Genomic DNA, 25314 nt, shown 5'->3' on the forward strand with positions numbered 1-25314 from the left:
GCTCCGCAGCCACAACGGAGATATGTGAACTGGCTCCATAGGGAGCCGGTCACATTCTCCTGCTATGCGAATTGGATGCGGGGAAACTCGCATCTAATTCGCATAGGTGTGGGCCTGAGGGTCCTTGAGCACCAGGACAATGGAAACACAGAAAAAAAACTACCCCATTTTGGAAAGTAAATACCCAAACATATATTCTATAAGGTATTATGATTTTTTTTGAACATGTAATTTTTTCCACAAGTTTTTGAAAAATGTGGAAAGAAAATAAAAACGCATTTTTTTTTAAAAACAAAGTTGTCAATTTATACAATATTTCTAATGCCCCGTACACACGGTCGGATTTTCCGATGGAAAATGTGTGATAGGACCTTGTTGTCGGAAATTCCGACCGTGTGTAGGCTCCATCACACATTTTCCATTGGATTTTCCGACACACAATGTTTGAGAGCAGGCTATAAAATTTTCCAACAACAAAATCCATTGTCGGAATTTCCGATCGTGTGTACACAAATCCGACACACAAAGTGTCGCGCATGCTCAGAATAAATAAAGAGATGAAAGCTATTGGCCACTGCCCCGTTTATAGTCCCGACGTACGTGTTTTACGTCACCGCGTTCAGAATGATCGGATTTTCCGACAACTTTGTGTGACCGTGTGTATGCAATACAAGTTTGAGCCAACATCCGTCGGAAAAAATCCTAGGATTTTGTTGTCGGAATGTCCGATCAATGTCCGACCGTGTGTACGGGGCATAACACACAGGATGTACATACCAAAAATGATACCCCAGAATATATTCTACTACTCCTCCTGAGTATGGTTAGACACGTGTGAGACTTTTACACAGCCTGGCCACATACAGAGGCCCAACATTCAGGGAGCACCCTCAGGTGTTCTAGGGACATACATTTCAAATCTAATTTGACTACCTATTATACTTTTGTGAGGCACTGTAGTGACATGGATGTGGCACAGATGAGCACTGATGGGGTATGGATAAGCATGAATGAGGCATAAATGAGCCATGGATAGGGATGGATGAGCCATGGGTGGAGATGGATGAGCCGCGGATGGGGATGGATGAGCCATGGATGAGAATGAATGAGCCATGGATGGGGATGGATGAGCCATGAATGAGAATAGATGGGGATGGCTGAGCCGCGGATGGATGAGCCGTGGATGATGGATGAGCCATGGATGAGAATGAATGAGCCATGGATGGGGATGGATGAGTCGTGGATGGATGAGCCATGGATGGGGATAGATGAGCCATGGATGAGAATGAATGAGCCATGGATGGGGAGAGATGAGCCATGAATGAGGATAGATGAGCCGAGGAAGGATGAGCCGTGGGTGGGTATGGATGAGCCGTGGATGGATGAGCCATGGATGGGGATGGATGAGTGTGGATGGATGATCCGTGGGTGGGAATGAATGAGGATGGGTGAGCCATGGATGGATGAGCCGTGAATGGGGGTGGATGAGCCGTGAATTGGGATGGATGAGCCGTAAATGGGGAAGGATGAGCCATGGATGAGGATGGGTGAGCCATGGATGGATGAGCCATGAATGGGGGTGGATGAGCCATGAAAGGGGGTGGATGTGCAGTGAATTGGGATGGAAGAGCCGTGAATGGGGATGGATGAGCAAGGGATGAGGGTGGATGAGCTGTGGATGGATGAGCCGTGAATTGGGATGGATGAGCCGTGAATGGGGATGGATGAGCAATGGATTGGGGTGGATGAGCTGTGGATGGATGAGCCCTGAATTGGGATGGATGAGCCGTGGATGGGGATGGATTAGCTGTGGATGGATGAGCCATGGATGGGGGTGGTTGAGCTGTGGATGGATGAGCCGTGAATTGGGATGGATGAGCCATGGATGGGGATGGATGAGCTGTGGATGGATGAGCCATGGATGGGGATGGATAAGCATGAATGAGGATGGGTGAGTGCAGGAATGGGCACAGATAAGCGGTGTGGGCACTACAGATCCAGCCCACAGAGCTCCTGCACTCAATCTCTCCCCTGTCCTCTCACACTGTACCGATTGGTACGGAGAGGGGAAGAGCTGAAGTGGGCATGCGCCGGCTTTTTGGCGGCGGCCACGGATATTCCCAGGTGCGTGCCCCAGGGGGCGCACGGGAGCGCGATTCTGGGAGGATGTTATAGTACGCCCTCGTAGATTTATCCGACCACGCTGCAGCCGTTTTTTGGCTATGGCCCAGTCGGGAAGCGGTTAATAATACAATATACATAGAATATCACCAGAACTCCAAAAATTAGTTTTACTTATTTATAAGATAAAGCTCACAACAGGACTATTGCAACAAGTCATTAACCACTTGAACTCCAGAAGATTTACCCCCCTTCCTGACAAAAAAATGGAAAAAAAATCAAATTTCTTCGTAAATTCAGGCCAATATGTTGTATTCTGCTACATATGTTTGGTTAAAAAAAAATCCCAATAAACGTATATTGATTGGTTTGCGCAAAATTTATAGCACCTACAAACTGTTAGTTTTACAGAATTTTTCATTTATTTTATTTTTTATTAGTATTGGCGGCAATCAGCAACTTATAGCGGGACTGCGACATTGGACACTAACTGACACTTTTGACACTTTTTTGGGGACCAGTGATACCAATACAGTGATCAGTGCTAAAAAAATATGCACTGTCACTGTACTAATGACACTGGGAAGGGGTTATCGTATATACTCGAGTATAAGCCGAGTTTTTCCAGCACATTTTTTTTTTTGCTGAAAATGCCCCCCTCGGCTTATACTCGAGTCAAGCACTTTTCTGCAACAGAGAATGGCATTTTCCGAACCGACTTTGGGGCCAGGTATCTCGGGCCACTTGGTGCTAGGAACCCCAAATTTGGTGTGCAAACTCAGTGGAACTAGCACTGCAAAAGCTGGCTTTCCTAGCACCAAGTGGTTCGGAAAATGTCATTCTCTGCTGCAGAAAAGTGCTTGACATTTTACGAACCGACTTGGGTCACTTGGTGCTAGGAACACCATCTTTGGATATGTTGTAGTGTTAGTTCCACTGGGTTAGCACAACAAATTTGGGGTTCCTAGCACCAAGTGGCTGCAGCTAGGGGGCATCTAGGAACCCTTAACTACCGAGTTTGAAGTTTGGGGGACCTATGGCTGCAAATGGGCACAGTGAGGCATGCAATTGGGCACAGTGAGGCTGCAAATGGGCATTGTTGACCCTCTTTTCCACTTACAGTAGCTGCACATTTCTCACCCTAGGCTTATATTCGAGTAAATAAGTTTTTCCAGTTTTTTTGTGGTAAAATTAGGTGCCTCGGCTTATATTCAGGTTGGCTTATACTCGAATATATACGGTAACATCAGGGGCGATCAAAGGGTTAAATGTATTCCTAGGGAGGACATAAGGTCCACCGGACCCCGCTGATTGGCCCCCCACTGTGTTCAATCACAGTGGGAGCGGGTCGCCGGCACTGCACGTGCGATTCAGAGTTGCAGAATTACGTACAGGTACGTAATTCTGCACAAGGAAGCCAACTTGCCATTATATATGTACTGTATATGATCGGCAAGCGGTTGATAGAAGTCTACATGTTTATCATAAGCCAAGGTGTGATTGCTATACCCAGAATGAACCAGAAAATATTTGTAAAACTATACAATAGTGCCCGATCTATTTGAAAAAATGATGGAAGTGGATATATTACATTCTAGGCAACATTAAAGCAGTAGTAAACCACCGGCAATTTTTTTTTAACCTTTAAGACAACTTTATAATGTGATAGAATGCATCGCATACTAGCACATTATGTGAAACTTACCTTAGAACAAAGCCCTTCCAGTGCTGAGCTGTCACCGCTGACAGGGCTTCCCTCTTTACCCGGTCTTCTTTCACAGATTCTGGCTGTGTGAGTGGCCGGAGCTGTGATGAAGTCACTCCCGCACGTGCGCGAGGGGAGCTGACGTTTGGACTCTGAATGAACGGCCTGGGTGGCGATGTCACAGTAATTATCTCCTAAATGGCGCACGTTTAGGAGGTATTTACATCACCTATAGGCAGTGGCGTCACTAGGGGGTGGCTTTTAGGGCTATAGCCCCGAATCTGGGGCCCATAGCCCCGAGTCTCTGCAGGGGTGCCCAAGGGGAGGGGAGGCTCTCTGGGGACCCTGATGTAAGTGGGAGGCTCTCTGGGGACCCTGATGCAAGGGGGAGTCTCTCTGGGGACCCTGAATTTAAGGGGAAGGCTCTCTGGTGACCCAGATTTAAGGGGGGGCTCTCTGGGGATCCTGATTTTAGGGGGAGGCTCTCTGGGGACCCTGATTTAAGGGGGAGGCTCTCTGGGGACCTTAATGTACAGGAGGCTCTCTGGAAACCCTGATGTAAGTGGGTGGCTCTCTGGGGACACTGATGCAAGGGGGAGGCTCTCTGGGGACTCTGATGTAAGGAGGAGGCTCTCTGGTCACCCTGATGTAAGTGGGGGGCTCTCTGGGGACACTGATGCAAGGGAGGAGGCTCTCTGGGGATTTTGATGTAAGGGGGGGCTCTCTGGGGACCCTGATGTAAGGGGGGGGCTCTCTGGGAACCCTGATGTAAGGGGGGGCTCTCTGGGGACCCTGATGTAAGGAGGGGGCTCTCTGGGGACCCTGATGTAAGTGGGGCTCTCTGGGGATATATACACACACACACGTATATTACTGTATATACATGTGTATGCCCGCCCAAGCGTATGACTTTCTTTACTACGCTGCTATGGGCTCTAGCCCCAGATCTATTGTAGACCTAGCAACGCCCCTGCCTATAGGTAAGCCTTATTATAGGCCTACCTATAGATACATTTCATGTATGGGAGTTTACTCCCACTTTAAGTTCATTGATTGGTGGGAAGATCCGATTATGTTCATTTATGTTTATGCTCACATGCTCAGTAATGAATATTTATGTATAAGACTTCCTCCAAGATAATACAATTAATCTTCCTTTTGTTTTTATTTTGTCTTACGAACTGATTGGGATATCTCAGAGGAACGTTGTTGGGATCTTCTCCAGATCTTCCAGTGATGATTATTCCTGGCTGGTGGAAATCCTGAAATCAAAAAATTTCAGAGAGACAATTCGAGAAGTTAGACCTTGTTACATCTCCAACAATGGATTCCAACAGTTCATGAATGATTTGTCTCAGTGCACATTTGGGATTCTGTATCACACCAAGAACAGAGGAAGAGTAAACATCACCAACGTCAATGACTCCCTGTATGATGAAGAGTTGGAGAATCTCAATAAAATACTTGGTATAGAACACAGAACACACCAAAAGTGAACTGTTTGCTAGCTAGGAATCAATAGGAAAATGTTTGCAATTAAAGCTGGTTGAATGCGGTCAGAATGAGTAACCAGACACTCCTCCTTCTTTGCCAGAAGCTACCAACGTCCAACCGTCCAACATACAAACACACAATATGTAATGAGTATACGACCACATTAAAAATATATATAAGGCCATAAATCATGGCTTTTTCTTACATAAGACAGTTATCATTCATGGAGGCCTTTCTTGACCTATAACTGGCTCAAGTATAGGGTGCTTAAAAAGAGACCTCTTTCACCAACCTAAAAAATTACAGTAAAATGCACAGAAAAAATCAAGGATTGTAAATGCTTATTTGCATTTTTTTTTTTCTATTTACCTGAACAATTTTACATTTTTTTTATGCCTCTGAACTTGATAGCATATTTTACTTGTGAGTCCTCTAGCACAGCCTCTCCCTATTACCATGCCATAGCCCAAACCTCTTCAACTTGCCTTAAAATGTTATTTTAGATTTAGAAAATGTTAAAAGATAAGCTAACCTTTGTAAAAAAAGAATAATAAATGCACATCTTTTTGCCAGTAAAAAAAAAGGCATTTATTTTTTTTTTTTGCTAGGAGTCTGGAAAGTATGCACCCATGATCAACACATCAGGGTTCCATGCAGGGCTCTAGTAGACTCTCTGCCTGTACCTTATATGGGCAGGCACCCAGATAGCATGCAATTGTGCTGCAAGTTTTAAAATGACTTGCTAAGCTGTAGCTAGACCTGCCAGGCTTCACAAGTTTGTTATATTGTGCAATAGTCATCCCACCACAGGGGGCACTGTGGCTGGATTACCATGCTGTAGACTTGCAGAGCTCTTGTTGTAGACTCACCACTGCAACTTTGCTCTTGCTAGAGACTTGCCATGCAAATTGAAAAAGTATCAACTAAAATATGTGCTTCAAGTGCTCAAGTGTACAACTTGCCAGTGAACATGTGCAGCAAGTTAACAGACTTGCCATTCAACACCGCCACAAATTTGTGGCAAGTTATCCTTATTATCTGGGCACATCTTACACACTGACAGGAAGAGATAGTGAACTACCCAGAACGCTCTACAGCGCCATGTTAGTTCATTGAGAACTACAAGCTGACAGCTACAAAGGCTACATTTATTTTTGTTTGATGAATTACTTCCTTGAAACTACTTTTATATGTGGTTTTATTAATGATGTTTTTTTTATTTTTTGTTTCTTTGTAACAGGTTTACTACGGGTTAATTAATTTGTTTTACTCTAAACAGGGAATGAATGCCATTTGATTGCTATCTTTCTAAAATGTACTGATAACAATTGCATTATATGTTACTGATATGTGATAATGGATTCAGTGGCTCCTTTTTCAGTCAATTGACTTGTTATGAATATATATATATATATATATATATATATATATATATATATATATATATATATATATATATATATATATATACACAGTATCTCACAAACATGAGTATACCCCACACATTTTTGTAAATATTTTATTATATCTTTTCATGTGACAACACTGAAGAAATGACACTTTGCTACAATGTAAAGTAGTGAGTGTACAGCTTGTATAGTTACTTTCCCCCTCAAAATAACTCAACACACAGCCATTAATGTCTAAACCGCTGGCAACAGGTGAAAATGTCCAAATTGGGCCCAAAGTGTCAATATTTTGTGTGGCCACCATTATTTTCCAGCACTGCCTTAACCCTCTTGGGCATGGAGTTCACCAGAGCTTCACAGGTTGTCACTGGAGTCCTCTTCCACTCCTCCATGACAACATCATGGAGCTGGTGGATGTTAGAGACCTTGCGCTCCTCCACATTCTGTTTGAGGATGTCCCACAGATGCTCAATAGGGTTTAGATCTGGAGACATGCTTGGCCAGTAGGGATGAGCTGAACAATCCCCCCCGTTTCGGTTCGCCCCAGAGCTTGCGAACAGGCAAAAAATTTGTACCAACACGGGAACACCATTAAAGTCTATGGGACACAAACATAAAAAAACAAAAGTGCTAATTTTAAAGGCTTATATGCAAGTTATTGCCATAAAAAGTGTATGGGGGGGGACCCGGGTCCTGCCCCAGGGGACATGTATCAATGCAAATAAAAAGTTCTAAAAACGGACGTTTTTTCAGGAGCAGTGATTTTAATAATGCTTAAAGTGAAAGAAATAAAAATGAAATATTCCTTTAAATATTGTGCCTGGGGGGTGTCCTTAGTATGCCTGTAAAGTAGCACATCTTTCCCATGTTTAGAATAATACCACAAGGTGATATTTCTAAAGGAAAAATTGTCATTCAAAAGTGCTTGCGGCTGTAATGAATTGTTGGATCCTGGCAATATAGATAAAAATCATTGAAAAAAACAGCATGCCCCCCCAGTCCATTACCAGGCCCATTTGGTCTGGTATGAATATTAAGGGGAACCCCAAACCAAAAATAAAAAAAAATTGCATGGGGGTCCCCCCAAAATCCATACCAGGCCCTTCAGGTCTGGTATGAAAATTAAGGGGAACCCTGCGCCAAATTTAAAAAAATGGCGTAGGGGTCCCCCCAAAATCCATACCAAACCTTTCAGATCTGGTATGGATTTTAAGGGGAACTCCACGCCAAAATAAAAAAAAGTGCCGTAGGGTTCCCCCCAAAATCCATTATTTGAGCATGCAACCCGGCAGGCTGCAGGAAAAGGGAGGGGGCGAGAAAGTACCACCCCCTCCTGAACCATACCAGGTCACATGCCCTCAACATAGGGAGGGTGCTTTGGGGTCCCCCAAAACACCTTGTCCCCATGTTGATGGGGACAAGGGTCTCATCTCCACAACCCTTGCCCAGTGGTTGTGGGGGTCTGCGGGTGGGGGGCTTATCGGAATTTGGAAGCCCCCTTTAACACGGGGACCCCCAGATCCCCCCTATGTGAATGGGTATCTGGTACATTGTACCCCTACTCATTCACCAAAGAAGTGTCAAAAAGAGTAAAAAAGACAAGAGACAGTTTGGGACAATTTTTTCCTTTAGAAATGTAATGTTGCTGCGGTATTGTTCTAAACACAGGAAAGATGCGCTACTTTGCAGGCAGACTACAGATACCCCCAGGAACGATATTTAAAGGAATATTTCATTTTTATTATTTTACTTTAAGCATTATTAAAATCACTGCTCCTGAAAAAGCTGCAGTTTTTAAAACTTTTTTGCATTGAAACATGTCCCCTGGGGCAGGACCCAGGTCCCCAAACACCTTTTTATGGCAATAACTTGCATATAAGCCTTTAAAATGAGCACTTTTGTTTTTTTCATGTTAGTGTCCCTTATGCTACGTACACACGGTCGGACTTTCCGGCGGACTTGGTCCATCACACTTTCTGACGGACTTTGTCCGCCAGGTGCGCCGGACTTTAAAACGGACGGACTTGCCCACACACGACCGGACTTTTCCGGCAGGCTAAGTCCGCCCGTCTTTCCGACGGACTTTCGCCGGAGTTACGGCGGACTTTCAGAATGAATGGACTTGCCCACACACGGACAAGTCCGTTCATTTTGAACGTGACTCATGTGCGACGGGACTAGAAAAGGAAATCAATCTTGCCGCTTTTATCGGCAAGATTGACACCTTGCGAGCCCCGTCGCGGGGCATACCAGGCCCTTAGGTCTGGTATAGATTATAAATGGGAACCCCCAACGCCGAAAAAACGGCGTGGGGTCCCCCCCAAAATCCATACCAGACCCCAATCCGAGCACGCAGCCCGGCCGTTCAGGAAAGGGGGTGGGGACGAGCGAGCGCCCCCCCCCTCCTAAACCGTACCAGGCCGCATGCCCTCAACATGGGGGGTGCTTTGGGGGAGGGGGGCGCCCTGCGGGCCCCCCACCCCAAAGCACCTTGTCCCCATGTTGATGAGGACAAGGGCCTCTTCCCGACAACCCTGGCCATTGGTTGTCAGGGTCTGCGGGCGGGGGGCTTATCGGAATCCAGGAGCCCCCTTTAATAAGGGGGCCCCCAGATCCCGGCCCCCCACCCTATGTGAATGAGTATGGGGTACATGGTACCCCTACCCATTCACCCAGTGAAAAAGTGTAAGTAATAAAATACACTACACAGGTTTTTAAAATATTTTATTAAACAGCTCCGGGGGGGGTCTTCTTCCGGCTTCGGGGGTCCCTCCGCTTCATCTTCTCCCGGCGTCCGGTTGGTTCTTCTCCGCTCTCTTCTCCCGGTGTTCCAGTTCTTCGGCCGGCTCCTCTGCTGTCTTCAGGTAGCTCTCTTGCCAGCAGAGGTCCGGACTTCTGGGCTTCTGGGCTTCTGGGCTTCTTCTCGTCTCTTCTCTTCTCCAGATGTTGACACAACGCTCTCTCCGACTGGACTGTTCTCTGAGGGCTGCGTTGTGACTTATATAGGCGGAGACCCCGCCCCCTAATGATGTCACAGTCCCTGGGCATGCTGGGACTGTAACGTTTTAGGGGGCGTGGTCAACATCACCCAATGACCACGCCCCCTAAAACGTCACAGTCCCAGCATGCCCAGGGACTGTGACATCAAAAGGGGACGGGGTCTCCGCCTATATAAGTCACAACGCAGCCCTCAGAGAACAGTCCAGTCGGAGAGAGCGTCGTGTCAGCATCTGGAGAAGAGAAGAGAAGAGAAGAAGCCCAGAAGTCCGGACCTCTGCTGGCAAGAGAGCTACCTGAAGACAGCAGAGGAGCCGGCCGAAGAACTGGAACACCGGGAGAAGAGAGCGGAGAAGAACCAACCGGACGCCGGGAGAAGATGAAGCGGAGGGACCCCCGAAGCCGGAAGAAGACCCCCCCGGAGCTGTTTAATAAAATATTTTAAAAACCTGTGTAGTGTGTTTTATTATTGACACTTTTTCCTTAGGTGAATGGGTAGGGGTACCATGTACCCCATACTCATTCACATAGGGTGGGGGGGCCGGGATCTGGGGGCCCTCTTATTAAAGGGGGCTCCCGGATTCCGATAAGCCCCCCGCCCGCAGACCCCGACAACCAACGGCCAGGGTTGTCGGGAAGAGGCCCTTGTCCTCATCAACATGGGGACAAGGTGCTTTGGGGTGGGGGGCCCCGCAGGGCACCCCCCTCCCCCAAAGCACCCACCCCCCATGTTGAGGGCATGCGGCCTGGTACGGTTCAGGAGGGGGGGGGCGCTCGCTCGTCCCCACCCCCTTTCCTGACCGGCCAGGCTGCTTGCTCGGATCGGGGTCTGGTATGGATTTTAGGGGGGACCCACGCCGTTTTTTCGGCGTAGGGGCTTCCCTTTAAAATCCATACCAGACCTAAGGGCCTGGTATGGCCCGCGCTCGCCGCAATAGGAAAATTTGTTTTTCCTATTGCAGCGAGCGCGAGATGCAATACCCTGCCCTCGTGTTGTATCTGGTCCGTCGGACCAGCATACACATGAGCGGGCTTTCCGTCGGACCAGCACACAGACGAGCGGACTTTCCGCTCAAAACTGGGTCCAACGGGAAGATTTAAAACTTGTTTCAAATCTAGGTCCGGCGGACTTTGGGGAAAAAGTCCGCCGGAAAAGTCTGCTGGCGCCTACACACGGGCGGATTGTCCGGCACACTCTGGTCCGCCGGACCAAGTCCGCCGGAAAGTCCGACCGTGTGTACGCGGCATTAGACTTTAACGGCATTCCGCGGCTTTGGAATTAGAATTTTAATGTTCGCTGTTCGAAGGAAAAGGCGAACACCCGATTTTCAACTCGAACATTGGGCTCATCCCTACTGGCCAGTCCATCACCTTTACCCTCAGATTCTTTAGCAATGCAGTGGTCGTCTTGGAGGTGTGTTTGGGGTCGTTATGTTGGAATACTGCCCTGCGGCCCAGTTTCCGAAGGGAGGGGATCATGCTCGGCTTCAGTATTTCACAGTGCATGTTGGCATTCATGGTTCCCTCAATGAACTGTAGCTCTCCAGTGCCGGCAGCACTCATGCAGCCCCAGACCATGACACCCCCACCACCATGCTTAAATGTAGGCAAGACACACTTGTCTTTGTACTCCTCACCTGGTTGCCGCCAGAGACGCTTGACACCATCTGAGCCAAATACGTTTATTATAGTTTATTACAGGACATGGTTCCAGTAATCCATGTCCTTAGTCTGCTTGTCTTCAGCAAACTATTTGCCGGCTTTCTTGTGCATCATTTTTAGAAGAGGCTTCCTTCTGGATCAACAGCCATGCAGACCAATTTGATGCAGTGTGCGGCATATGGTCTGAGCACTGACAGGCTGACCCCCCACCCCTTCAACCTCTGCAGCAATGCTGGCAGCACTCATATGCCTATTTGCCAAAGACAACCTCTGGATATGATGCTGAGTATGTACACTCAACTTCTTTGGTCGACCATTCACTTATGACTTATTTTGAGGGGACAGCAAATTTTCACTGTTATACAAGCTGTACACTCACTAGCACTAGCAAAATGTAATTTCTTCAGTGTTGTCACATGAAAAGATAGAATAAAGTAGTTACAAAAATAGTTACAAAAATGTGATGGTGTACTGTGTATATATATATATATATATATATATATATATATATATATATATATATATATATATATATATATATATATATATATATACTTTTATTATTATTATTTATTTATTTATTTATTTTTACTATTGCTTTTTTATAAAAAATATTCAAAATACAGAGCTACATTTTTTACAACATATTTAATATCACAAAATATTCAAACATTGATCATAAATTCATGTTTATTTTTTTTTAGGCCTTATCATAAATAAAGAAGTAAAATATATGCAAAACTTCCATGCAGTTGTCACTAGATTAGAAGTTTGCATTCAAATTATATAACTTACATAAAGAGAGGGACATTGAAAGAACATGGTCACGGACAGACATTTCAAACAATACAGGTAATAAAACAGATAATTAAAATGTAGCTATATTGACTGATAACCTCCTTTGTGTGCCCAGGAAAGGACAATGTTTTTGTGGTGATTGATGATCTGGAGGACAACAGTGATCAGGAGAAAACTCGAATCCTGGAGAATCAGCCCAGTATTGGAATGTTGGCCAGTGACTTCCTCCTCATATCACAAAAACAAAAAGCTGATAAAAGGCAACTTGAAAGAATACTGAAGAGTATAAAGCAATTTTGTCATCCGTCAGGTAATTATTCTTTGATCTCTCTCCATTGGTGATAAAAATGACCACAATGCAGTGCGCCATTGCACAGGGCATTTTATTCCCTGATTGCATGAAGCAAAGAAAGCTTTGCCCAATCAGGGCACAGAGCACTGTCAGAGCCATGATTAATGACTGTATCCAATCATGGCTCATTGCTCTTAGTCCCGCATCACACTATAAGGCCTCTTTCAGACGAACGATCCGTTCAGGTCCGCCTTTCAGTTTTTTAGGCGGACCTGAACGAACCCTCCATAGATCTCTATGGAGCGTCGGATGTCAGCGGTGACATGTCCGCTGACATCCGACCCGCTCCGATCCGAAAAAGTGTAGCGGAGGAAAAACCTACTTTTCCATCTGTTTTCGGATCAGATCGGGTGACGACGGACTCTACGGTCCGTCATCATCCGATCCCCCATAGGGGAGAGCGGCGCTCTGACAGGTCCATCGCTGCACAGTGTGCAGAGACAGACCTGTCATCTTCCTGCTCATCATGGATCCGTCCCGTGTGAAAGAGCCCTAAAAGTATTCTTTCAATAGTGGCCATTTGTAGTGTGATATTGATGTGGAGAGAGATAGAACAGGACTCTGTTTGGTGCTACTAGAGAGTTATGCCGCGTACACACGGTCGGACCTTTCTTCTACAAAAGTCCGACGGACACCGATGGACTAAAGCTGGCTGACAATCCGATCGTGTGTGGGCTTCCCCAGACTTTCAGCGGACTTTCAGCGGACTTTTCCAGCCTCAAATCTGACGGACTTTAGATTTGAAACATGCTTCAAATCTTTACGTCGTAACTACGCCGGACCCAGAAATCCACTCGTCTGTGTGCTAGTCCGACGGACAAAAACCCACACTAGGGCAGCTATTGGCTACTGGCTATTAACTTCCTTATTTTAGTCCTTGTGTACGTCATCATGTACGAATCCGTCGGACTTTTGTGTGATCATATGTAGGCAAGTCCGTTCGTAAGAAAGTCTGCTGCAAGTCCGCCAAAAGTCCGCCAAAAGTCTGACAAAAGTCCATCGAAAGTCTGTCGGACAGGCTGACGGACTTTTGTAGCCAAAAAGTCCGACCATGTGTACGCGGCATTAGTGTGCTATAGTGTGCTATTCTGATTCTCATGTCAGTGTAGAATATCATTTTAGTGTGAATCCAGTGATAGTTCAGTCAGTGTGAGTGTAGTGACTATTTAACATAATATATCAGTGAGTTACAGCAAGTTTAATGCCATATATTTCAGTGCATTACCTGCCATTTAACAGAGTATTTTTCTGTGCGTTAGTGCACGTTTAATGCTGTATATTTCAGTGCATTTCCTGCCATTTAACACAGTATATTTCTGTGCATTAGTGCACATTTAATGCTGTATACTTCAGCGCATTATTGCAAGTTTAACGCCGTATATTTCTGTGCATTACGTGCCATTTAACCACATGCTGACCGGGCCATAGCCGAAAGATGGCTACAGCGCGGTCGGCCTATCCTGGGAGGACATCCATGGACGTCCTCCCAGAATACTGCTCTCGCGCGCCCCCTGGGGCGCGCACCCGAGAACTTCCGTGACCGCCGGGTCCAGAGGACCTGGCGCATCATGGATCACGAAGAAAGGCCGCTGATCGCGGCCGTTTACCATGTGATCGCTCCATCAAATGACGGAGCGATCACATGTAAACAAACCGGCGTCATGTCATGACGTTGGTTCCTCCCTCCCCTCTGTGTACCGATCGGTACAGAGGGGGAGGAGCGGGGGAGGGATCGGATGGTAGCAGCATTGTGGGCTGCATCTGTAGTGCCCACAGCACTGCTCTGTGACAAATACAGTCACATCCAGCCATCCATCCATCCATGCTCAGCCATCCCTCCATACTATAATACCCTGCAATACTCTGCAATACCCCACAATACTCTGCAATACTCTGCCTTACTCCGCAACACCCCACAATACTCTGCAATACCCCACAATACTCTGCAATACCCCGCAATACTCTGCAATACCCCACAATACTCTGCAATACCCCACGATACTCTGCAATACCCCACAATAGATACTAAACACATGCAGCGCTAAAAATATGCATTTACATCTTAAACATGTATAGCATCATAATATATCGTAAATAAGTGACAAAATGCTAAGTACATAACTTATGCCAATATAGGCAATGTGTATAGTTAGTGGACGTTTGACAAATAAACCAATTTAAGAAAAAAAGTTTGTTGGTGTGTGATGAACCATATGTTTATCCACAGAAACTGGGGGTTCATGGGCATATGTAGTGCCACATCTGCGCATGAGGCGGAGGCTGGAGCAAACCATGATTAAAGGAGGCACTTAACACACAGATCTTCCAAAATTCCAACTCAAAACTGCAAACCATAGGAGTGAATATCCTTACCAGAAGGGATGGACACAGTCACCGTACGGTGGAGTGTCATACGGGCTTGAGGGATCCAACAATCCCAGGGATATCTGGCTGGAGAAGTCCTGGCGGGGAGTCCCATCCGGGGCGACCGTAGCTGTTCAATGATGTGTGAGTCCATGAACAATCGGGATATCTCTCTCAGATGAAATGAGTATGCAGAGAAGAATGGCTAGGGCTCAGCGGGGTCCCATTCATGGAAGAAGGAAAGAACAAAAAAATCTCCACATAGGGCATGAATCCGTTAAAAAATGCTTTTATTGAAAAGCTGGAAAGTGCTAAACAGCGCACTTAAATGGATAAAACGTGATCACAAAAAAGAATGAGATAAAATCGCGTGGTAACAGAGCATCTGTAGGCTTTAGCAACCCGACATGTGTTTTAACCACTTCCTGCCCGCCGGCCGTCATACGAGGTCCTTGACTTTGTGCGAGGATATCTGAATGATGGGTGCAGCTACAGGCATCATTCAGATATCAGCTTTTTCCCTACACCATAAGAATGATCATAGCGGCTGTTCCACTGCTTGATCGTTCTTATGGGAGGTGAGAGGGGACGTCCCCCCCTTCCCGCCACCCTCCAGTGCTTCTACTGACTCACCGCTATGATCGATTATGCAAAAACATTGGGCCAACTTTACTGTTTTGGTTTTTTTTAAAGCATAAAACTGTTTTTTTTTCCCCCAAAAAGCGTTAAAAAAATTGCTGCGCGAATACCGTGCGAGATAAAAAGTTGCAACAACTGCCATTGTATTCTCTAGGGTCTTTGCTAAAAAAAAATATATAATGTTTTGGGGTTCTATGTAATTTTCTAGTAAATAAATGATGATTTTTACATGTAGGAGAGAAATGTCAGAATTGGCCTGGGTGCTCCAGAACGCCTAGAGGTGCTCCTCTGCATGTTGGGCCTCAAAATGTGGCCATGCTGTGTAAAAGTCTCACACATGTGGTATCGCCATACTCGGGAGTAATAGCAGAATGTGTTTTGGGGTGTAATTTGTGGTATGCATACAGGGGCCTAACTAGAAACAGCAGGGCCCCATAGCAAAATGTTGTATGGGGCCCCCCTGCAAACAGCCCACCCCCACAGCTGCCCTAGTGTCAATGCAGCGTGACCTGTGCCACATACAGTGTGACCTGTGCCCAATGCAGTGTGACCTGTGCCCAATGCAGCGTGACCTGTGCCCCATACAGCGCGACATGTGCCCCATACAGCGTGACCTGTGCCCAATACAGCCTGGTCTGCCTGTGCCCCATACAGCCCCACCTATGCAGAGGAAGAGGCAAGCCACCCGGATCAGCAGAGAGCGGGATTGCCCGCTGTAATAGCTTTCATTTGAATTTCCTGTCTTCCCGGGGCTCATCATCACATAGCCCCACCTCTTGGCCTGACGCCTTTGATGACGTCACATGTCCCGCATTAGATCGGCGTTCTGTCTATCAAAGGCACCGGGCCAAAAGGTGGAGCTATGTGACGTGAGCCCCAGGAACACCGGAAGTTCTAATGAAAGCTCTTACATCGGGCAATTCAGCTTTCTGCTGATACAGACAGTTCACCTCTTCCTTTCCTCTCTCTTCCCCTGGCTGGGAGACTGTGTCGGCGGTGCTCTTATCCTCACTGGGCCCCACTCGGCTGCGGGCCCCATAGCGCCCGCATGGGTCGCTATGGTGGTAGTTACGCCCCTGTATGCATATGCGGTGTGTGAGAAATAACCTGCTAATATGACATTTTTGTGGAAAAAAAAAAAGGAAAAAAAAAATCTTGATTTTGCAAAGAATTGTGGGAAAAAATGACAACTTCAAAAAACTCACCATGCCTTTTACTAAATACCTTGGAATGTCTTCTTTCCAAAAAAGGGTTATTTGGGGGGTATTTGTACTTTTCTGGCATGTTAGGGTCTCAAGAATATACCCTGTTTCCCCGAAAATAAGACCTAGCGTGATTGTCGGTGATGGCTGCAATATAAGCCCTACCCCCCAAATAAGCCCTAATTAAAGTCCTTGTAGGTCTTATTTTCAGGGTAGTGCTTATTTTCAGTGAAACAGGGTAGGGCTTATTTGGGGGGTAGGGCTTATATTGCAGCCATCACCGACAATCACGCTAGGTCTTATTTTCAGGGAAACAGGGTAGATAGGCCGTCAGTACTTCAGGTGTGATCAATTTTCAGATATTGGCACCATAGCTTTTGGACTCTATAACTTTCACAAAGACCAAATAATATACACCGATTTGTACTTATTTTTACCAAAGATATGTAGCAGTATAAATTGTGGCCAAAATTTACGAAGAAAAATTACTAATTTGCTAAATTTTATAACAGAAACTAAGAAAGTTTCATTTTTTTACCGAATTTTCAGTCTTTTTTCTTTTATAGCGCAAAAAATGAAAAACCCAACGGTGATTAAATACCACCAAAAGAAAGCTCTATTTGTGTGAAAAAAAGGACAAAAAATTCATATGGGTACAGTGTTGCATGACTGAGTAATTGTCATTCAAAATGTGAGAGCACCGAAAGCTGAAAATTGGTCTGGTTAGGAAGGGAGTTTAAGTGCCCAGTTGTCAAGTGGTTAAAACAGTATAATTCTGTGTGTTAGTGCAAGTTTAACAGAGTATATTTCAGTGCGTTAAGTGCTGTTTAATGCAGTATATTTCTGTGCGTTATGTGCCGTTTAACGTAGTATATTTCTGTGCATTACTCCAAGTTTAATGCAGTATATTTCTGTGCACTAGTGCACTTTTAACGCAGTATATTTCAGTCTATTACTGCAAGTTTAACGCCATATATTTCAGTGCATTACTGCAAGTTTAACGCCATATATTTCAGTGCATTACGTGCCATTTAACACAGTATAATTCTGTGTGTTAGTGCAAGTTTAACAGTGTATATTTCAGTGCGTTATGTGCTGTTTAACCCAGTATATTTTTGTGTGTTAGTGCACGTTTAGTGCAGTATACTTCAGTGCGTTACGTGCCATTTAACGTAGTATATTTCAGTGCGTTACTGCAAGTTTAACACAGTATATTTCTGTGCACTAGTACACATTTAACGCAGTATATTTCAGTCTGTTACTGCAAGTTTAACGCCATATATTTCAGTGCATTACTGTAAGTTTAACGCCATATATTTCAGTGCATTACGTGCCATTTAACACAGTATAATTCTGTGTGTTAGTGCAAGTTTAACAGTGTATATTTCAGTGCATTATGTGCTGTTTAACCCAGTATATTTTTGTGTGTTAGTGCACGTTTAGTGCAGTATACTTCAGTGCGTTACGTGCCATTTAACGTAGTATATTTCAGTGCGTTACTGCAAGTTTAACGCAGTATATTTCTGTGCACTAGTGCACATTTAACGCAGTATATTTCAGTCTGTTACTGCAATTTTAACACCATATATTTCAGTGGATTACTGCAAGTTTAACGCCATATATTTCAGTGTGTTATGTGCCATTCAATGCAGTATAATTCTGTGCGTTAGTGCGCACTTATTGCAGTATACTTCAGTGCATTACTGCAAGTTTAACAGAGTATATTTCAGTGCGTTAAGTGCTGTTTAACGCAGTATATTTCTGTGCGTTATGTGCCGTTTAACGTAGTATATTTCAGTGCATTACTGCAAGTTTAACACAGTATATTCCTGTGCGCTAGTGCGCGTTTAACGCAGTATATTTTAGTGTGTTACTGCAAGTTTAATGCAGTATATTTCAGTGTGTTACATGCCATTTAACGCAGTATATTTCTGTGCATTGGTGCATGTTTAACGCAGTATGCTTCAGTGCATTATTGCAAGTTTAACGCTATATATTCCAGTGCGTTACGTGCCTTTTAATGCAGTATATTTCAGTGCGTTACTGCACGTGTAACACAGTATATTTCTGTGCATTGTTGCACATTTAATGCAGTATATTGTAGTGCATCAGTGCAGTTTTACTGCAGTATATTAAAGTGTATCAGTGGAGTGTGTCTGTGTAGTAAGTACTCAAGTTAAAGTGCACCAAACACCACTTTCCATTGCTTAAAGTGTATCAATGTACACATTTCCATTATTCCATTTTGTTAATAAGCTCCCCCATCATGTCTGGGAGGACAAAAAGGAGAGGCAGATGTTCGCATGGCACTGTGAGGGTGTCAGCAGCGTATGAGTCCACAGGCATAGGTGGACATGGTCAGTCCTCAGGCAGGGAATAATTTCCTCTGTTTAGTGATGTTTCCCATGCTATCCATCCGCAGCATGTGGCACGTATATTTCAAATGTAAATAGTAGCGCGCTACAGTAACTGAAGTAATGGAACAATCATAATAATAAAAAATATACAAAAATTAAGGATCACAGTGCTCGATACATCAAAATATACAAAAATGAATCCAATATCAGTGGATAATTTAAATCAGTGCAAACAATGGATAGTCCATGCAAAAAACTGTATAAATAATAAAAGTGAAATAGTGATGAAAAAACTAAGATGCAGTATCCTGCTGCAACATCCCACAGAGTGCATCCCAACTAGTGTTCAGACAGCTCAGACCAGTGTTCCATTTCTCATTAGTGTTCAAAGATCACTCAACAGATCACCTTCAAGTTTTCTTCCTTCAGGAATAATCTCACCTGAGGGAGTGTGATCTCTACAATTAAGTGAGATCAGTGAAATGCCTTGCTGTTGATGCGTGTAGGGGATGGCCCAGGACGGTGACAACATCTGTATCTAGCGTGGAGCTGTGAGTGGGATCATTGACTGCGAGGCTTGTGTGGAAAGAGCGGTATGTTCAAAACACGGATTTTAATGCTTGTCAAAGCCTGGTGCGCTGGAGGCACCTGAGCAATGTTAGTAACCTGTACTTATTTAATATATTTAAGTTCTATGGAGGATATAAACACTATAATGCCCCGTACACACGGTCGGATTTTCCGACGGAAAATGTTTGATGGGAGCTTGTTGTTGGAAATTCCGACCATCTGTAGGCTCCATCGGACATTTTCCATCGGAATTTCCGTCACACAAAATTTGAGATCTGGATCTCAAATTTTCTGACAAAAAAATCAGTTGTCGGAAATTCCGATCGTGTGTACACAATTCCGATGCACAAAATTCAACGCATGCTCGGAATCAAGCAGAAGAGCCACACTGGCTATTGAACTTCATTTTTCTCGGCTCGTCGTACGTGTTGTACGTCACCGCGTTCTTGATGTTTGGAATTTCTGACAAGATTTGTGTGACCACGTGTATGCAAGACAAGTTTGAGCCAACATCTGTCAGATAAAAAACATGGATTTTGTTGTCGGAAAATCCTATCGTGTGTACAGGGCATTAGTTATTTTTCTTTATATATGCACTTTGGATACTACAAATCACCATGAGCCATATCAGAGAGGACAACAGCAAGGAATTTCAAAGCCCGGGGAGGCTAAAAGGCTTTTATTGATCTCACTTAATTGTAGAGATCACACTCCCTCAGGTGAGATTATTCCTGGAGGGTGGAGCATTTGAAGCCGGAGGTGATCTGTTGAGTGATCTTTAAGTAGGGATGGGCGAACGGTTCGGCCCAAGCATGAGTTTGGGCCAAACATTTGCCTGTTCGGCCACTTAGCCCGACTAACACCCTGCAATGCACTGCACGGGTACATTCTGTGCCCTGATTGGGCAAAGCTTTGCCTAATCATGACGCAGTGTAAGCTGATTTTTAAGGAACGGGACCGGGAAGCCGGCCACAGCGTCCTTAACAACCGATGAGTCATCAACTGTCAATGGCTTATTTAAAAAAAATATATGATTTTAATGTTGCAACAATGAAAATGAAAAATTCCTTTAAATATCATGCCTGCCCCCCCCCCCCCCTTAATGTGCCTATAAAGTGGTTCATTTGTAGCATATACAGAACATGCTACAGCAAAACTGACATTTCTAAAGAAAAAAATCCCATTTAAAATGACACGCGGTTACAGTTACGTTTTTTATTTAAAATAAAAAAATAGAGTGAGGTCCCCCCACAGCCTCAAGGGCCTGGTATGGATTTTAAGGGGAATCTCACCCCAATTTAAAAAAAAAAAACAGCGTGGGGTCCCCCCAAAATCCATACCAGACCCTTATCTGAGCACGCAGCCTGGCAGGTGAGGATAGGGGGGATGAGCGAGCGCCCTCTCCTTGAACCATACCAGGCCACATGCCCTCACCATGGGGGGGGGTGGGTAGGTGCTTTGGGGCACCCACCCCAAAGCACCTTGTTCCCATGTTGACAGGGACAAGGGCCTCTTCCCGACAACCCTGGGCTGTGTTTGTCGGGGTCTGTGGGTGGGGGGCTTATCGGAATCTGGAAGCCCCCTTTAACAAGGGGGTCCCCAGATCCCGCCCCCCCATGTGAATAGGTATTGGGTACATCATACCTGTACCCATTTACCAAAAATGTGTCAAAAATTAAAAACCACAAGAGACAGCTTTTGACAATTTCTTTATTAAAAAAATCGAAAAAAGTGTCCCGCAATGTAATCCTCCGTCAATCACGCCCCCTAATGCACTCAAAAAATAGGAAAATATGATAAACGCTCTGCCTCCATTGGAGGCTACCCATGATGTAAGCGGGTGGCCCCACCCCCTCCTGACCTCATGTGATGTCATATTGTTAGATAGATAGATAGATAGATAGATAGATAGATAGATAGATAGATAGATAGATAGATAGATAGATAGATAGATAGATAGATAGATAGATAGATAGATAGATAGATAGATAGATAGATAGATACAGTGCCTTGCAAAGGTATTCACCCCTTGGCATTTTTCGTGTTTTGTTGCACAACTTCGAAGATGTTTTTTTTTTATTGTGAAGCAAACAACAAATAGGACAAAATAACAGAAAAAGTCAATGTCCATATCTATTCACCCCCCTAAAGTCAATACTTTATAGAGCCACCTTTTGCAGCTATCACAGCTCCAATTCACTTTGGATAAGTCTCTATGAGCTAGCCACATCTTACCACTGGGATTTTTGCCCATTCCTCCTTACAAAACTGCTCCAGCTCCTTCAAGTTGGATGGTTTGCGCTTGTGAACAGCAATCTTTAAGTCTGACCACAGATTTTCTATTGGATTGAGGTCTGGGCTTTGACTAGGCCATTCCAACACATTTACATGTTTCCCCTTAAACCACTAAAGTGTTGCTTTAGCAGTGTGTTTGGGGTCATTGTCTTGCTGGAAGGTGAACCTCTGTCCTAGCCTCAAATCACACACAGAGTGGTACAGGTTTTGCTCAAGAATATCCCTGTATTTAGCACCATCCATCTTTCACTCAACTCTGACTAGTTTCCCACTCTGACTGCTGAAAAACATCCCCACAGCATGATGCTGCCACCACCATGTTTCACGGAGGGGTGGTGTTCTTTGGGTGATGTGATGTGTTGGGTTTGCGCCAGACATAGCTTTTTCTTTGATGGCCAAAAAGTTAAATTTTAGTCTCATCAGACCAGAGCACCTTCCTCCATACATTTTGGGAGTCTCCCACATCCCTTTTCGCAAACTGAAAACGTGCCATTTTGTTTTTTCCTGAAAGTAAAGGCTTTCTTCTGGCCACTCTGCCATAAAGCCCATCTCTATGGAGTGTATGGCTTGTTGTCATCCTATGTACAGATACTCCAGTTTAATGCCCTCCTTGCCCGGTCTGTGAGTTTTGGTGTGTGGCCGTCTCTTGGCAGATTTGCTGTTGTGCCATGTTCTTTCCATTTGGTTATGATAGATTTGATGGTGCTCCTAGGGATCATCAAATTTGGATATTTTTGTATAACCTAACCCTGACTTGTACTTCTCAACAACATTGTCCCTTACTTGTTTGGAGAGTTCCTTGGTCTTCATGGCAGTGTTTGGTTAGTGGTGCCTCTTGCTTAGGTGTTGCAGCCTCTGGGGCCTTTCAAAAAGGTGTGTCTATGTAATGACAGATCATGTGACACTTAGATTGCACACAGGTGGACATCATTTCACTCATTATGTGACTTCTGAAGGTAATTGGTTGGACCAGAGCTTTTTATGGGCTTCATAACAAAGGGGGTGAATACATACGTGCATGCCAATTATCAGTTTTTTATTTCTGAAAAATAGTTTTATGTATATATTTTTCCTAATTTTACTTCACCAACTTAGACAATTGTGTTCTGATCCATCACATATAATTCAGATTAAAAAAACATTGAACTAAAAGCTGTAATGTAACAAAATAGGTAAAAAGTCAAGGGGAGTGAATACTTTTGCAAGGCACTGTAGATAGATAGATAGATAGATAGATAGATAGATAGATAGATAGATAGATAGATAGATAGATAGATAGATAGATAGATAGATAGATAGATAGAGTGCCTTGCAAAATAGATAGATGATTTATTAATAGATAGAAGGTTTATTGTCTTTGTAGAAAACAAATCCACAATGAAATTACATTTCTACTCCACACATTATTCATACACTACAGTCATCAACTACACATTTGCAATAAACAGTTGTTTTACTTACTTACTTTTTTTGGTGAATGGGTAGGGGTACAATGTATCCCATACTTTGGGGGAGGGGCCAGGATCTGGGGGCCCCCTTGTTAAAGGGATCTTCCAGATACCGATCAGCCCCCCACCCACAGACCCCAACAGCCACAGCCCAGGGTTGTGGGAAGAGGCCCTTGTCCCCATCAACATGAGGACAAGGTGCTTTGGTATGGGGGGCACAATGCACCCACCCCTCCATGTTGAGGGCATGTGGCCTGATATGGTTCAGGAGGGTGGGAGGGAGTTCCCTCATCCACCCCCTATCCTGACCTTCCAGGCTGCATGCTTAGATAAGGGTCTGTTTTTTTGGGGGGGACCCCACACCATTTTTTTCTTAATTTCTTTATATTTTTTTTAGCCGGGTGCCGGCAATTGTAACCGCAAGTTATTTTAAATGGGATTTTTTTCAGAAATGTCAGTTTTGCTGTAGCATGTTTTGTATATTAAATGTGGCTGGGTGGCCCTCATTGTAATACGGCACCTCATCCCAATAATTTGAAAAGTCAAGCCAGAGGGAGGGAGTACAGGGATTATAGCGGTGCCAAGAGAAACACAGTATACTCAGAATAAAATCAAAATTATTTTTATTAACACAAATTATTAAAAATAATAGACATGAGAATCACAGAAACAAGGTGTGCATAATCGGTAAAAACAATATTGTAGCAAAGTTTATTACGTGACTTGGCCTGAAGAGCGTGACGGCCAATTCAGTGGATAGGTATTTAGATATCCGACATGTTTCGCCTGTGAAGGCTTTCTCAGGGACAGATGTTTAATACCTATGACTCTACAATTCACTCTATAGAAAAAAATATAACAATCAAACAAAATTCTAAGACCTTTAGTACATTAGATATAAAGAATGTTTACAGATAATGTTTACAAATGTTTGCGAACTGTTAGAATAAACCACCAACCACCACCCAAGGATAACCCCAAAAGACCCCCCACGCACCAGGGCCCCAATGAAATCCCCCACCAGGCTACCTATAGATGGTAAACAAATACCTGCAAGTCACCAGGGACAGGCGTAACACGCATCCGGAACAGGGCTTCAAACACAGATTACAATGGGTAGCTGCAGGGGACAATCAGAAAGGCCTGACGGAGTGTGTGTCTAAAATAGAGAGTTGTATATATATATAAATATATTGAGGTGGGTCCTGGAGAGACCCCATAGGGACCCATCAATTGGAAAGAAACACAATATAGGACTAACATAGTCTCTGACTTATACTTACATTAATTCTATTTTAAGTAGATTACAGGACACCGGAGAACAATCAATTCGGGAAAATGTTGCCATAAACTACTAGATTTAGAAGACCCCCCACACACCAGGGCCCCAATGAAATCCCCCACCAGGCTACCTATAGATGGTAAACAAATACCTGCAAGTAGGGATGAGCCGAACACCCCCCTGTTCGGTTCGCACCAGAACATGCGAACAGGAAAAAAGTTCGTTCGAACACGCGAACACCGTTAAAGTCTATGGGACACGAACATGAATAATCAAAAGTGCTAATTTTAACCACTTCCCTACCCGCCCATAGTCATATGACGTCCACAGATGGGATCTCCCATCCTGGGTGGACGTCATATGACGTCCTGGGATTCCCGGCCGTCTAGGGTGCGCCCACCGCGTTCCTCGGGACCCGGTGCGTGTGCCCGGTGGCTGCGATGTCCGCCGGGCACCCGCGATTGCCCGTTAACCGGGCCGGCATGTGGATCTGTGTGTGTAAACACACAGATCCACAGCCTGTCAGCTCTGAGGAGAGCGATCTGTGTTCCCAGAACGGAGGAACACTGATCGGTCTCCTCCCCTAGTGCGTCCCCTCCCCCTACAGTTAGAATCATTC

At 44.6% G+C, this 25314-nt stretch overlaps 1 protein-coding gene across 1 annotated transcript in view; it reads left to right on the forward strand.

The window, feature by feature from the left end:
- Window positions 1-5166: 5166 nt before the first annotated feature.
- Window positions 5167-25314, forward strand: part of LOC141147922 (uncharacterized) — an 86468-nt gene continuing 66320 nt past the window's right edge. The window contains exons 1-2 of the mRNA XM_073635080.1: window positions 5167-5293; window positions 12302-12496. Of these exons, the coding sequence (XP_073491181.1) occupies window positions 5167-5293; window positions 12302-12496 (322 nt within the window). The remainder of the gene's footprint in view (window positions 5294-12301; window positions 12497-25314) is intronic.

Source organism: Aquarana catesbeiana, linkage group LG06 (genome assembly GCF_042186555.1).
Source record: "Aquarana catesbeiana isolate 2022-GZ linkage group LG06, ASM4218655v1, whole genome shotgun sequence".
In the NCBI taxonomy this organism is placed as follows: Eukaryota; Metazoa; Chordata; class Amphibia; order Anura; family Ranidae; genus Aquarana; species Aquarana catesbeiana.